A 17,754-nucleotide genomic window follows, 5' to 3' on the forward strand; every position below is an offset into this window, starting at 1 on the left:
AATGCTTGTTATTTAATAATTTACTGAATTATTCAAAAAATTATAACCGATTATTAGAATAAAATATACAGGGTGATTGATTGGTATAATATAGTTCACTGCCTCCTTTGTCATTTGAGATATAAATTTGAAAATTTGATGCATTATAGCCATCATTAGTCTTCACATTATAAAATCAGTTTGACTTCCCCATTAGAATAATACAGGGTTGTGATGTATTTTACGGGGTATTCAAAAAGTTTTCCATAAAAATCGTAATAAGTTCAATGTAAGGGAATATTTATACTGAATCGAAATATTGAAACATTACTTTCTCGATTTTTTCCAAATGAATCATCTTTTATTTTATGTGAGTGTCGAAAAGTACTATCAACATACTTTTTTTTGGAGCATTGGGATATTTTGATTTCTCTGTGCAAAATAATGATCATGTACCTATATCTAATCATTTAACAATTAATTGTGAGTTGGTTATGATTATTTGTCAAAACCCGACATTTTATCATTGTTGTTGAGTACAGTAGAAGTGTAAATGGAAATACAAAGAAAAAATGAGTGTATTACAAATGAATTAGAGGAATGAAACAATAAAGAACTTACGTACTACAGTATAAGTACAAGTGTTGATTATCGGAATGACCTCCAACAACATATTTGCATGCTTGATAGCGATCATTGAAAGAGTTAAGGCGCAATTCCACTGAGGCAACACTGAACGACAAGTCGCTTGATAATTGTTCCCTAGTGTTGCCTATTGTTGGCGATCGACTTTGTGGCAGAAAATTCGATTGATGTCGCATGCGGAATTTGTTGCCCCCTGTCGCATGAGCGTTGTCGGACTTGAGTGTAGCATGCGTGTAAAGCAATTATATTCAGGCAACTTCAATTTAGTACATCATGTCACTACAAACAGTCGCGGCGGTGGCTTATTTGGTTATCGCTTTAAATCGCAAAAGGAAAAGGAAAACGCCACGATATTGGAGAAGAGAGCTATATGTCGATGGTCAAGAAATTCAGTGTAATTTGTACAAGTTGATTGCTGACGATGATGCAATACTTAGAAACTTCACACGGATGAGTAAAGAAGATTTTATTTTCAAATTTTGTGTGAGAATGTTTTAATAAGAAAATATATATATATATATATATATATATATATATATATATATATATATATCATCCCCCCCACTTGAGCGTTTGCGCACGACCAGGAATAATGAAAATCAACTAATCTATTACAAGATCATATATTTTATTTGTATTTAAAAAATGTAATAAAGGATATTTTAATTTTAATAAATAATTAATAATTGGATGAGGAATATGATTCTTCCGAAAAAGAAGTATAATAGGATGCCACATCGCTGACTCTACGATCCATTTCAGATGCGGGTGAAGGCTCTGAGTGGATAGCCGAAATATCAAGTGGTTGATGATCATCCGGCTCAAACTGTTGAGTGGTTGTAGGCAGGTTTTGACGCAGAGGTTGGAGAATACTTCGTTGGGATGTAGCGCTAGGGTCGTCATATTTACCCATATCTGCTTCATACAGTATTGTGTTAATTGTGTTAATTAAATGTTCGATGATTTTTTACCTTCAAACCCGCAAAATAATTATATTTACCAGATAATTGTGTCAACATGTCATTTCTGAGTTTAATGTCCTTATACACAGGGGTTTTATTGTTCCATAATTCGGGCGAATTATGGTAATCCTCTATAAAAGCTACGGTTTTATCATTCGACCACTCCATGTCGCCTTCTTCAAGCCGCATGGATCCGTTGACTGTTGGATAGACGGCGACACTGTTCGACACGTCCAATCGTGTCGAAAGACGACGCAATCTACAGGCAAAAACGGTCAACTTGTAACATACGGCAAGGAGACATATTTTTTGTCGCTTAGTGTTCCTTCTATAGAAAGACCGAATGTAGCATGCGGCATTGACGATGTTGCCTAAATGTTGCCTAAGTGGAATTGCGCATTACGAAGCATTTCTATAGAAACATACCGAAATTCATTCCGTATTCCCTCCATCATGTGGTCGCTTGTTGTGGGAGATATTTTGTATACTTCATTCTTAATTTGATCCCAGGAAAATGAGTCCATTTTATTGAAGAAATCTGGTAACCGTGGTAGTCACTGTACAGTACACTTATAACTTTTTGAATACCCCATAGAACATATCACAACCATATATTATTATAAAGGGAAAGACAAGCTTATTCCAAATATGCAATCAAATATAGGGTGTATTCGAAAAAACATAACTTTGATATAGCGCATTATTCCGGAAACAAAGATTTAAAAATGTGAAAACTAATGCTGGGCATAATCCCTCAAATTTTCAAATATATTACAAAACGGACAAAAGAGGCACTGAACTTTATCACACTAATCAATCACTTTGTGTGTGTTGCTACAATTCAATGAAGATTAAATGTGAATACATCGGATGCTCGACATAGTTGTCAGTCGATTTTTTCTATTTGTAAAGGACGCAAAACTTGCAATTCAACAGCTACACTTCGTGATTTTTGTGTTTAACGTCACCTGTGGCTTCAAATAAATTAATCAAATTCAATGTGAATTTTGAAGAAACTGTTTCAAGCGTGTATCGGGTATTCGTTGGAACACGATTTATATGGAACACAACGTCCGAGCTTCTTCGTGAAATGTCTTCAATATCCAGCACAAAACTAAATAGACAAACTGATAGTTAATATTTCCAAACATCAGAAAAATCATTTCATTAAACATACCTTAAAAACTAAGAATACGTTGGAAAATTAATAGTAAGAAGTAAAGTATGCTACTTGGAGTATACATATGTTATTTTAATTATTAAAGCAGATTTTTGGTATACATCTTGTGTTAGTATCCTATTCTATTGAAGGTCAAAGATAAATTCCAGCATTTTTTATAGAGGGGAAGAACTTATTCAATTTTCTCGTGTGACTATTTTGCGGATGCGAATAATATCAGATAATATCAATATTCTCCGATATTTCGCAAAGAAATGTGTGTAGGTTTATAATTTTTGATTAAATGAAAGAGAATGGATCTTATATTAATAAATGTTTTATTTAATGTCGGCAATTATGTATGGAATACAATATCAGATGAGTGTCCGCTTCTGTTAGCCTCACAAATACGAGCCCTTTGAGCACATTTTTCATTCATTCTCATAAATTTCATGCATTATTTCATTAATTTCATGTCGAATATTTTGTTTGAGTTGCTCCAGCGTTTCTAGTTTGTTTACCTAACCTTGCTTTTCAGATATCCTCACAAAAAGAAGTCCGGAGCAGTAAAATCAGGCGCCCGAGGAGGCCAATCAACATCACCATTACTTGAAATATTTTGTATATAACTGTTGAAAGTTATGGATAGGTAATCGTGATTATTAGGTTTTGTATTTATAAATGAAATACACAGTGGTTAACATTCATATATTAAGTCTTTATTTAAAAGACTACGTTTTCGAGAAGCGTCCTCACGCTTGAAAGAGTCGGTTTATACTAACTAAAAACTAATAATAAAATATTCACATTGAGGTCTAAGCCTCTCCTTAAGAATCGTAACATTACAGATGTTTTACTAAAATATATGCATTACTCCGAAAAGTAAAAAAGAGTCCTTTATGTGACCCATGTGTCCGGGGTCATAAAACAGAGGTAGGACTTACTTTTCCTTTTCTAAAATATCTTTCAACTAAATGTTAAGTTTCCTTAAACATAAAATCTAAGCATAATATTAAAATACTAAAATAAAAAAAAAATAATTTGTAAAATAGGATTCAATTTTGCTCAGAGAAATTCAACACGCCCCCTCAAAAATGAATCCCTTACATAAAAACAAACTTGTAAAAATACAGTCTACATAATAATATTTTACAACTAAAATCCTAAGTATTAAGTACTCCATACATTTCTTACAATATTATCTTTACTTGAATAAAAACCGTAATGACCCTTGTCTCAACGTAGTCCATCAACTTATATGACTCTACCTGGTCCGACATTTGTTGCTTAAGGGTTTAAGGGAAAACCCAACATCTTATGGGAAAACCTTACCAGACCAATTTACAATAGTGTTACAAAAAAAAATTCTTAAAAACTATTTCAAGTCCATTTTGCCCCTGTCAGTGATTTAGTCAATACATCGGCTATCCGCTGATCTGTAGGCATATAAATTAATTTGATTAGTCCCTTTTCTACTTTATCACGAGAATAGTAATATTTTATATCGATATGTTTCGATCTTTTGTGACTTGATGGATTATTTGCAATACTTATGCATCCATTGTTATCTTCATATATTATTATAGGACCTGATATAATTATTTTTATACTCTCTGCTAGTGATCGCAACCACAGAGCTTCTCGTGCAGCCTCATACAAAGCCATATATTCAGCTTCTGGAGTAGAGCCTGCCACGGAAGTCTGCCGCTTCGTAGCCCAACAGATAGTACAATTTTCGTATAATTTAAAAAGATAACCCGTCGTACTTTTTCTATCATTAATATCACCCGCCCAATCAGCATCAGCATATCCACTTATTATATTTTTATAATGACTTCTAGTATATACTAATTTTAAATCGATTGTGCCCTTTAAATATCTTAAGATTCTTTTTAAATATTGCCATAATTTAATATTATTTTTGTTCATATATCTACTAACAATATTGACTGAAAAACTCAGATCTGGGCGAGTACAAATCATTAAATACATCAAACAACCAATAATACTTCGACATGGCTTATTACAATTTTTATCTAAATTTAAAGCTTCATAATCTATTTTGTTTTCAAGAGGACTATTTTCTGGATCACAATCTTGCATCTTAAATTTTTCTAGAACTAATTTTACATACGCACTTTGATCTAATGTTATGACTGGCTCTGTTCTGGAAACTCTTATATCTAGAAATAATCTTATTTCTTTAAGATCTACCATTTGAAATTTATGCATTAAATATTCTTTTAAACTATTCATCGTATCTTTATTCAGAGTGGCAATAACAAGATCATCAACATATAGTACGACATAAATATTTCTGGAAATATCCCCCAAATCTAAGATATAAATGCACCGATCTACTGGAGAATTTTGAAAATTCCTTGATTTTAAAGTTTTGTCAAATACCTCAAACCAACACCAGGCTGCCTGCTTCAAACCATAAAGTACTTTGTTTAATTTACAGACCTGACCCTTTTTACATTGAACGCCCTCAGGCACCCTCATAAAAATTTCTTCTTCTAATTTGCCATTCAAAAATGCTATTTTTACATCCATATGGTGTAGTAACAGATTATTCTGGTTGGCAAAAGCGACAATGAATCTAAAACTAGATATTCTAGCAACTGGCGCAAAAGTTTCGTCATCGTCTACCATATATTCCTGACTAAAACCTCTTGCTACTAAAGCTTTATATTTACAAGGACTACCAAATTCATTATTCTTAATTGTAAATACCCATTTACAGTCTACAATATTTTTATCAGTAGGTATTGGTACTAATGTCCAAGTATTATTTGTATCAAGTGAATTAAGTTCACTTTCAATAGCTTGTTCCCATTGAACTCTATCCGGCCTATTTTTAATTTCATCAAATGACTTCTGTACAGCACTTATTATTATTTGAGCTGATAACATACATTCTTCTGGACTACCAGATTCATCATATGATATTTTAGGGAGACCTCTGATCCTTTCACTCCTCCGACGACTGGTGTCAAAATCACTATTTTCTATTTCTAATCTTGGAAATTTATTTCTGGGATCACAGAGTACATCTGATTTCTCATTATCAGATTCATTACCTGGTTTATCATTACCAGTTTTACATACACTATCTGATTTCTCAATATCAGATACATTATCTGATTTATCATCATCAGATTTATATACACTATCTGATTTCTCAATATCAGATTTATTGAAACTATCTGGTTCATCATTACCAGATTTATTTTCCATTACTGAAACTTCAAATGAATCAGTTTCATCTGCGGAACCCTTATTTGTTCTGTCACATTTTATACCTGGCCGAGACACCATATAATTTGTCTCGTCCACAATAACATCCCTTACAACGGCATGTTTATGAGATTCTACATCCCATACTCTGTAACCATTTGGTTCATAACCAACCAGTACACCTTTCCAAGATTTATTATCGAATTTAGTTTTATTGAGTTTATCATGTACATATACAGTAGAACCAAATATTTTTAAATATTTAAACAAAGGCTTTTTGCTATGCCACAACTCATAAGGTGTCTTCATTATTTTTAATGCTCTACTCGGAATAATATTTATCAAATAAGTTGCTGTTAAAACTGCATCACCCCAGAAAACTTTATCTAAACAAGATCCAGCTATCATTGACCGAGCTTTTTCTGTAATTGTTCTAACCATACGTTCAGCAGCGCCATTTAATTGAGGAGTTCGCGGAACTGTTAAATGATAAGTTATGCCTTCATTTTTACAGTAATCTTTCATATCATTTGATAAATATTCTCTACCGTTATCTATGTATAAGTAATTTAATTTGAGATTGAAATGTGATTCACTTTTCGCGACAAAATCTTTAAATACTGAAAACACCTCTGATTTATGTTTAAGCAAATATACTACACAATAATGAGTATAATGATCAAGAAATAAAACAAACAAATTTTTATCATTTAGTGCCGTCGGAGCCACATGATTGGATCACATACATCAGAATGTACAATAAACAATGGTCTTCTTACATGATCTCGATTTTTAACTTTATTGAAAGGTAATCGAGTTTGCTTGCCATTAATACAAGCTTCACATATCTTATCAATCGGATTGATTTCTTTTATTTCTTCGAAATCGTCTATCATATTATGTATCTTTAATTTTACAAATTTATCCTTACTTATATGACCTAATCTCTTATGCCAAATGTTATAATTTATTTTCTTATTGTCGAGTATCTTGACGACAGAATTTATTTCGTAATTTTCAATAGTAAAGTTTATTTGCGTCAAACTATTTAGTGGCTTACCTTGCATAATAAGTGTACCATTTTTACTTATCTTTACTCCATGCTGATCGAACAAGATGACCATGCCTGACTTTTGGAGCTTGGAAACCGACAGTAGATTGTATGGGACTTCTGGACTGTAAAGAACTTCTCCAATTGTCACCTTTACGTCTTTGTTGGTTGTCACATTAATTGAACCTCATTTTGTTGCTGAAATGTACTGCTCGCTTTTGGCAACCAAAATTTTAATTGGTGTTTCAAGTGGCTCAAATGTTCTGGAGATGTCTTCTCTGTTTATAATATGATCGGATGCTCCGGAATCTAACAAGAAAACAATTTTATTCTGATTTGTTTCAATTAATTTATTTCCACCAGCCATAAAAGTGATAGCGAATTCGGTTCCACTGATTGAGCAATTTGAGCAGCCTTAGTTGTTTTTCGTTCGTTGTACTCTTGGTTTTTCTTAAAGTAAATGCAATCTCTTCTTATATGTCCTATGCGGCCACACTGATAGCGTTTTGTTTTATTTTTACTTTTAAAAGAGTTTTTTAAAATTCTTGGATGGCTTGTGACCATTCTTAAATTTTGATTTTCCATTATAATTTGATCTCCGGAAGGGAAACTTCTTTTCACTTGATTTATCACTATTTTCGGCAACTAATATTTTTGTACTAGTATCACGATTTTGTCCTTTCACTTTAATTTCGTGATTCAATAAAAGCGATTTTACAAAGTCTAAATCTAGTTGATCTTCACGTAATGTTTCGATTGCAATAGATACTGCTTCATACGATGATGGAAGTGATTTTAATAAACTAAGTACTTTACCTGCTTCATCTATTATTGATCCAGACGCTAGCAGATCATTTACGTACGTATCAAAAATTGAAAAGTGTTCTCTTAGTGGCATATCAGGCGCTAATTTTAATTCTGAAAGTCTTTGATTCATCATCATTTGTGTTGGAAGACTTTTTCGATCATATACAGAATCTAATTTTTCAAAAATATTCTTAGCATATGTCACATCCGTAAAATGAAGCAGCGAGTCCGCCAAAAGCGAACCGACAATACTATGGACAACGTCATTCTTTTTATTCCATTTATCATTTGGAAACACAGGAATTTCTTCGTCAATAATGCTGAGTATATTGTGCTCTTTCAACAGTAGGCACACTCTCTTCTTCCAAATACTATAATTCTGTCCATTAAAAGGAGTTATTCCTCTTTGCGAATTTAAGTTCGAATTTGTCATTGTGTCGAATTATCTCAATTCACTCACAATAAAATAATTCACTTAATATATCTTCTATTTTAAATATTTTTATACACACACAACAATTATCACTTAATTGTGGAATGTCTAACAAGTACTTTTACAAGTTTGATTTCGATCACAAATTATTATTTAAGTTCACTATTTTCACGATTTAATTATTCACGTTATCTGGGCCCATAACCTGTTGAAAGTTATGGATAGGTAATCGTGATTATTAGGTTTTATATTTATAAATGAAATACACAGTGGTTAACATTCATATATTAAGTCTTTATTTAAAAGACTACGTTTTCGAGAAGCGTCCTCACGCTTGAAAGAGTCGGTTTGTACTAACTAAAAACTAATAATAAAATATTTACAATTAGGTCTAAGCCTCTCCTTAAGAATCGTAAAATTACAGATGTTTTACTAAAATATATGCATTACTCCGAAAAGTAAAAAAGAGTCCTTTATGTGACCCATGTGTCCGGGGTCATAAAACTGAGGTAGGACTTACTTTTCCTTTTCTAAAATATTTTTCAACTAAATGTTAAGTTTCCTTAAACATAAAATCTAAGCATAATATTAAAATACTAAAATAAAAAAAAATAATTTGTAAAATAGGATTCAATTTTGCTCAGAGAAATTCAACAATAACGATATTGCTCCCCATTGACAGTTACCGTTACACCGTTTTCAGTTTCAAAGGAGTAACGTCCAATGATTCCTCCTGACCAAATTGCACACCATACTGTCACTTTTAATGGATACAAAGGTGACTGATGAATAATTTGAGGGTTTTTCATTGCCCAGAACCGACTATTCTGTTTATCCCCATATCAAATCAAATGAAAATGTGCCTTGTCACTTATTATGATTTATGACGTCATGAATAATAATTAGGTAGCTGAATAGTCAATTAGAATTTATTATAAATATTAGGAAAAGAGTGATCCTAAAATATCCACTTGTTCATGATATAATATGGCGCAGATCTTAAAGCATATTTTCTTATTGTATTATCTCACCAAAGAAACCATTACGTGGTGTTTCAAACATATTCTAGTGCAACTATATTAGCTGGTCGCTATTCATTTATAGTCAATAAATACATAATTTTATTTGAAAAGTATTATTCTGCTCAAGACAACTTCATTTTTCTGCTCTATAATGCAGGGCTACACGTTGCAACAGCTACCAAGGATTATTCGAATGAAAACAGTTTGCAGAATGGCTATCGAGAAACCCTGGATTAAATCAAATATTGGGATATTCTGAAAATACGCTATTGTATACTTTCTCTAGAAGGTTGCAAAATACAAACCTGGACGTATAAAAGTATAAAAACAAGTTAACAAATAAATTAATTTATTTTTTAAAATCAAGCAAATTTTCATCTCTCTTGTTTCCAACGTTAGTACTGACTTGTAGAGAAATTAATCTATACTATTATTAGTACGCATAACTCTCCAACATTGACCGATTTAAAAACTTTGATTTCATATAAAAATGGCTAAAGGATTGAGAGCTAGGGATCTCGGTGATTATTGAATGATTCATTCCCCTTATTATGGAAAATGGGAAGTTGCACTATCTTGTTGAAACTGTATGTACCAAATTAGGGTATAATAAGTAAATAAGGTAATTTGTCTTGCAAGGATAATTAATCAATTTATCTGGGAGTTGATCATGGTTTTAAATCGTTCAGCTTGTATTTTCATACGCCCAACTTAATTTTGTCGAAATTCCTGGACGTTTAACATAAACGGATATTCATCAAAAACAGACTGCTCCCTCCTAGAATGTTATTCGTTGATCAGCATCATCCAGTATTTTCTGGAGGGTTACAAGATTGTAAGCAAGTAATTTATCTGCTGACGTCTAGCTAATTCCAATCATCAGATATCTACCTAGTACAGTTTTTTCTCATTCATTGATTAAGTTCCATAAAATGATAATGTGTACAAATTTTTAAGTATCAGGACATTTTCCATCTATATAAAAGTACCGACTACTTTTTCAAATCGTATTTAAACTATCGATTTTATCAAAATGAAGATTCTTATTCTATAATTGAGTCTGGGTTTAAATGAATCACATTTTCTCTCTCACTAGTTAAACTGCAAATTATTGACAAACGAAAAAAAGAATTTTATTTTTAAAACGTACAAATATATTTCAAACATTGTTATAGATTGTGGCGACTTGGCCTTAGAGGAAGCTGAAAAAGAATTGCTTCCCATTTTTATCATCAGATTTATCAAAAAAATTTTTTCGTTCATATTTAACTAATTAGGGATAAATTGATGATGTCACGAACAAGTTCGCAAAATGGGTTCTTAAGCCAGCCCTGTCCGGATATTAAGGAATTTTAAAATTCGGCAACGTTAGATGTACGATTGAAATATCAGGAATTCTAAAATTCAGCGAACATCTGTTGTTTTGTTTTTATATAACTTTTTATTATAACAGAATTCTTTTGGGATATAAAGGAGTTCCTATAGCACAGTTAAGTTCAGTTTATAATAAATAGTCGTAGTGAACGGACCGAAATAAAAAGTAATCGAAGAATTTAACTAAATTATTTAAGTTAGTTGAGTGATAGCGATAACTAAATTAGTTAAGAGTAGTGTGAGGTGTTTTAAAAAACATTACAATAGTGATATTCATTATCATATAGTCTTAGATAACGATAAGAACTAAGACAATTTTGAAACTGTATAAATATTTCTACTTTGATTTGAAATTTCATCGTATGTTAAAATCTGGGAGTCAAAAAAATCAAGTTTAAGTAATCTTATTCTTCTTAGTTCCAATTAGATCCAATAATTTACAGTAGTTCTTGAACAAAATCAATGTCTTTCAAGTATTGCTAAGCCTTAGGATTATGGGTAGGACATAGACACATTCTCGCCCTATGGTTGTCATAGCAGAAACTCAAGAAAAACCAAGTAGAGAAAAAGTGGTTAACTATCTAACCGTAGAATAGAGGTTACGAATCATATGTTTGAAAGAGGAAATTGCAAAATTCTTGCGTAGTATAAAAAAAATTTATTTGAATTTTTATATAATTTATTTGACAAACGCTTAATTCCTATCATAAGCTGGATGCAGGTACTCGTTTATTCAATTTATTCTCTTCTCAGTCTTTTATAGTTTTCTCCCAATTTACAAATGGGATTCGAAAAGTGGTTAATGTAAGTATTCACATTTATTCCCATCTTAATCAATGCATTCACGGCACAGTTTGTCAACTGAGAGACAGCTCCGACAAAGCATGTCAAGTTGTCCGCGAAGAGTTTCAAATTCTTCTTCAACTGCAGTTCGGAGGTTGGGAAGGGTCCATTGAGCGACGAGTTCGGAAATTGTGCTTGAAATTCGATAAACATAGTTTCGTAATTTCTCGTTCGCAGATACGACGTAACAAAAAAACTCTCTCCCGAAGCGTGAAATTTATCGGTATTCATTCTGAAAACGCGTCTACTCGACGAGCACGTTTTACAATGACAGAGACAGAACTGCCTCAAGCACGAACATGCTTCGTTTTAATCTTTTTCGACAGCGTTTCCAATATGGAGTGTAGAGAAGGAGTAACATCTCTTATGGACGGTACGTTTAAAATATGGTCTGAATTCTGTAGGGATAATACGTGGCGCTGATTGTACTATGGGATTGAGATCTGAAGTTAAACACTTACTGTATAAGAAATTATCAAAGTTGTGACTGACGTTTGATTATATTCATGTGAAAAGCTGTGTAATCCTTAATATCTTATTAGATTTTTATTTTTTATTAAGAACTTGATATATTTCTGTACCTGCTTGCATATGCTAATTACCAATGATATTTTAACAAAACTATAATTATTATATTTGTTGCGGATAGAGTTCAATATTTTATTTCTATGAACCAAAATGTTTTATTTTCAATTATTTTATTATTCTTATTGATATTTTTATATGACTATAACTATTATATTAGTTGCTAATGAAGTTCAATATTTTATTTTTATGAACCGAAATATTTTTTTTTTATTATTCTATTATGTTTATTGATCTAATTATATCGCTATAATTATTATATTAGTTACGGATAAAATTCAATATTTTATTTTAATCAACCAAAATGTTTTTTTTTATACTATTTCATTATTGTTACATGATTCTACTTTTTTTTCATATTTGAATATATGTATTATCTAAACCAAATAAATAGCTAAATAATAAAGTTAATTTAACGAGATTCTGTTTTGTTAATCGTTTCATTATTTTAATACTACTAATTTCATTATCACGGTGCATTATTTAAAGCATTACTATACAGTTATTTTCAAATCAGAGCGTAAAATTCAAGCGAATACCCTCTATAATCAGCGTCACCTATTTACCCATCAAAAATCAGCTCACATTTTTTGACCCAGAGACGTTCCTCCTTCTCTACACTCCATAGTTTCCAAAGTTATGAGCGTTGCCTGACTTATACCGACCTCTATAGTTTAGTTCGCCATTCCCGTGACAGATGCAGTCTGCATCCCCTTAATCCCCAAAATAGTATAATTTTGCGTTACATTACAGTATTATTTTATTACCTTGAAAGAAAAAATCAGTTGCAGGCAATATCGTTAATCTCATCTATTATCAAATTCTCATTAAATGAACTAATATGCTCATAACTGAAAGTAGAGGAAACATTCTATTCGTTTCATGTATTTATTATAACCTCAAATATTTCCTCAATTTTTGTTATTTCTTGATATTATCACTACTCAAAACTTAAGATTCACTATTCGAAATTAATCTGTATTCTTACCGTAAAGTTTCAAAGGGGCAAGAAAAGAATAAGGAAACTATAATAGCTCGGCAAATTTCCAAATTATCCAAATATCTCCAAAACATTTTGCACCTAATGAATTTGATAAATCATCTTCAATTGATCATATGAAAATGTCTATGAGTGACTCTTGTAATGTCTTAAATTTATATATACTGGGGGCTTTGAAATTAGTGGAACAAATTGTAACCACGTTAAGAAAGCATAAATAATATTTTCATTAGCAACGATTGATCCAAGTCTGCTCCTTGGTGAGATGCGGGTTGTAAAATCAACAAAAAATTATACAGATTTGTCTTAATAAAACAGACAAATAGAGATATTCGAGTGGTTTTCAGTTAACTCGTAGATATCGCCCCATATTAGGAATTAAATGAGATACATTTTGCTACTTATTAATTTGCGGGGATCCCTTTACTCCAACCCAAACCCACTTACAATAAAATTGATATCATCCTTATTTTTCAGTATACATTTTACTCTGTAATGTTCCAGAACTTCCAATTTTTCAACTATTGTAAACCACCGATTTACCGAGCTCTTATCACTCAGGTATACTTTAGGTTTTGAAAATAAGCAGTAGCCTCTGGGGATACTCAATTAATTTGAAGCCTATTATGACTGTTCCAATGGGAGACACATTTACGCAACTTCATCCGACGTTTTTCTTTTAACGCCGTCAGCATCTTGAAATACGTTTAGAATTAGCGTTTCTGCTGATAGTTGCAGACGAGTGCAAATAACTTTACGATTTGCTTGTGCGTGTCTGTCTGATGTCTGCAGGTTTCTCTAATGTATCCACCAAACCTTTGTGAATTTGAGTTGTAGTAAACTTTTTTGAACGCAATTGTTCACTCATATTCAACACAATATATCCATTTTGATACTAAGATGTGATTATCTCGAATTAAAGCTTTTACACTAATCACGCGCCAGCAGCTATCGACATTTTAATGTCTAGCCTAGTCTATAAGGCAACGCCAAGGCCCCAGTAAAAATAAGGTGTACATCAAAATCAGATCTCGGGATATTTTGCTCATCATCATTACTTGTTTACCGTTTCAAATAACTGCAATGTTCCATATTCTCCCAATTTGAGAATTTCAAAGGAATACCATCCAGAAAATTGACCATAATAAATAATAAATGACGACATCATATGATAATTGTATAAGGAATGATTTGTAATATTGAGATAAAATATGTCTGAGGTTTTGACATTAGAAATAAGTGGCAAGGTTTTTAAGTAGGTAGTTAAAGATAATTCATTTTTTTACATGACCCAGGTTTTGGTTGCGGGTAATACATGGCATTACGGACGTTATCATACAGGCGGATTGCGAGCGTCTTCAAAGCGAAGCGGGCACACAACGATCACAACGTACACGCGTAGCGCAGCGCAACGAGGTCGCTGCGGATAGCAGCTTCGACATGATCTTTTACTGTCGCGAAAAAACACCAACTCGTACGCTCCACATTATTTCAGTCCGTCACGAGACATGAATATGAGAGGACATAGGTGCTCACCTGTATCATCATGGCATCATTGGAAGATTCGGATATTGAATAAGAGAAATTCACAATTGTTACATAATATAAGACCAAAAAAGCAGAGAATTTAGTGAACGTAATTTTAAACAAAGGCATGGGAAGAGATTTGCAATTGGTTTATTGAAGGCTATAGAGGAAAAACAATCGAGGAGAAAAATTTATCTTAAGAAAGAATCAAACCAATTCATTCAGACTATAAAATCGTTTCCAAAATTTGAAATATAAGCATATTTCTAACAGCTATGCTCCTTATTAGAGATATTTTATAAGTCCAGAGCCACCACGGAATAATTCATTGCAGCCAATTAATTCTTCATTCAAGTGTTTATGAGGAGAACAGTAGATATGATTTATAATGATTTTTTAATAGTAATTTCCTAAATCCTGATACTTACCAACTCTTATTATGAAATAATTTAACCGCTAGTGTGAACCCACCATTATTTTGATAATTATTGGGTTATAAAACTTTGACGTTTATTATTATTTAACTAATTCATTTTTGTACTAACATAACAAACATAGAATTGAAACATGGTTTGCGCTAACGCGAAAAAAGAATCGGTGGACAAACAGCGTCCAGAAAATATTAAGAAGTGTGAACGTAATATATTTCAGATTATTTGTGATCGATCAAGTGAAACACATTTATTTCTTCCGATATATCATATAACCGAAAATTAGCAAAAATATTCAATTCAATTAAGTTAGGAAATATATAAACACTCGACGATTATCTGCAGCCGACAGATCGGTTTTCGCACACAATTTAAATTTGAAGAAGTAACCTTGAATTCAGCAATGAAGAAAACAGTACATAAAAGTGGCAAAGGACAGTAGGTGATGAAAATATTACGATAGAAGATGTAATTTGTAACACATTTGCTAGCTGATAGCTGATAAAGACTTAATTTATGGGAAAAAGTCGTTGTCATTCTTTAGTACTAACATCTATTCTAAAATAATATATGACATTAATAATATATTATAATATGATTAACCTAGAATAAATAATTTAATACAGCATAATGTGAATAATTTTAAATTCGAAAATTGAAAGTAAATATAACCCATGTGGTACTTCTAGCGTTAGATCCAATTCAGTTTTGGACACCTAAGCTTTGTTGTAATGTTCCTTTTTCTAACGAATACATTAATCTTCCAAACGGTTGGGAATTATCTATGAGGTCATTAAAGTGATATTGAATTGTATTTTACAATTATTGGCATGTATTTACCTCTGTAACTTAGACTTTTTTCCTTAAGATACAACCAATCTGTACAGTAGAAAAGATTAAAATCCCATAAGCGAGAAATTCAGTGAATCAGAGCTTCTGCACCTCTACCAATCCATTAATTCAAAAAATGGTTACTGAACTAATTACGGTAACTTCTATTAATGTGCGGTGGAGCTCCATCCTTCATAAACATGAAGATCTTCTCTCGTTTATCGTTAAATCTTCTATCTCGAATAAGTGTGATACTTTTTTGACTCATGGATTCTCATCTCACCCGTAGAGTGCATTAGGAATACATTTTAAAAAATTGCCATTTCTTCAAATGTTTGATATAAATCGAATCTAACCGGTAGATGGTCTGGAAAAGAGGTCGGATTTAACTGCTGCTGTTCAACTATCCTACAGGTACTTAAAGTAGTAAGTATTGGATCTTGGTCAAATAAATTCAAAATGATATTTTTCTCATTAATTGTTCTTGATATTTCTGGTCACTATTTTTGTCTCAAATTTCCATTTTCTCGACAACTCCATTTAATCTCTAAATATATGTAAACTTGTTAATGTGGTAAGTTTTTTCTAAAAAATTTGTCTCTCGCGTAATGCTAATAACATTTCGGTGTATTCAACATTTCAATACATTTTGAATAAGAATATCTCATTCTACAAATAATAAGGTTTCAAAAAGATTATTGATGACTTCATAGTAACTATCAATAAATCACAGTTATGTTTAACTCCATTATTTTAAAATCAAAATATTCTTAGCACGCTACACAGTATCGAGTTTCTTCATGAGTATCTGTTTGGAATAAAATTTAAAGTTGCTTACGTTCACTTCAAATTTTGATATATATGATAATTCTGACCTTCAACAAGTATGCTCAATACTATTTCGTACGAACCGTCTAATTAGAGCCCTCTATGAGAGTCAGATGTGAACACAAATTCACCAATTTATTTTTCAGTTTTCTACATATTCTAGAAAGGGGTCAGCTTCTTTGAATCACCCTGTATAATAATAATAATAATAATAATAATAATAATAGAAAAAGAAAAATTACCTTTTCTAAATTCATCCAACCGTTGACACTTGACACCAAGTTGAAGTAAAAACACAAATATAAAGGAAAATAAACAAAACTGTCGGCGAATGACCATGACCAGTAGAATTCATGTCTATCAAATGACAGCCTTTTATAACTATTTAATCACAAATGCGTAACATCTTCACCCACGAAATATTGAAGTTCTTTGAGGATATTCCGCTTTAACACTAACAACTCGGTTTAAATCGGTTAAACAAGTTATTCTTTTTTAATTGATTGCATTTATAACGGTTCCAACTCGACGCTATCTACTTTAGAAAATGTTGATCAAATAAATAACGAATTTGGTTGTGTGTTCACCGTTATATAATATCTTCACTATAAAATGAATGTTAATAAAAAACAGAGTTGATGATAGATACTGTTTTATAAAGAACAAGAACGTATTCAAAGCATATAAACTATTGCCACTTATCTTGACCTACACATTTAAAACAGTGGCGCATGTTTTATTTCACGTTAAATCAGTTTATTACATTCGAATAACTGTTTCTTTTTCAACGGGATGACTGTCTGCGTTATCGGCCCCTGGGGACTGGTATCGTTCATTAATGTAGAGTGGTACATGAAAATTGCAAATGTCTAAGATTTGTGAAAAGCATATCTTCGTAACTGAGATCATTTTTAAAGGAGAAAATGTACAGGACTTTGGGGACCGGTAACGCAGACATTACAATTTGTTAATCTAGTGCGGTATCGGTCCTGAGGGACCGGTACATATTTACATGTACATGCATGCGCAATCAATCG

The 17,754-nt window shown here is 31.9% G+C and overlaps 1 protein-coding gene across 1 annotated transcript in view; it reads right to left on the reverse strand.

The window, feature by feature from the left end:
• Positions 1-17,279, reverse strand: part of LOC130448642 (uncharacterized) — a 61,669-nt gene extending 44,390 nt beyond the window's left edge. The window contains exon 1 of the mRNA XM_056786090.1: positions 16,960-17,279. Within this exon, the coding sequence (XP_056642068.1) occupies positions 16,960-17,056 (97 nt within the window). The 5' untranslated portion in view covers positions 17,057-17,279. The remainder of the gene's footprint in view (positions 1-16,959) is intronic.
• Between the last annotated feature and the right edge of the window lie 475 nt (positions 17,280-17,754).

Source organism: Diorhabda sublineata, chromosome 9, assembly GCF_026230105.1.
Source record: "Diorhabda sublineata isolate icDioSubl1.1 chromosome 9, icDioSubl1.1, whole genome shotgun sequence".
Classification (NCBI taxonomy): Eukaryota; Metazoa; Arthropoda; class Insecta; order Coleoptera; family Chrysomelidae; genus Diorhabda; species Diorhabda sublineata.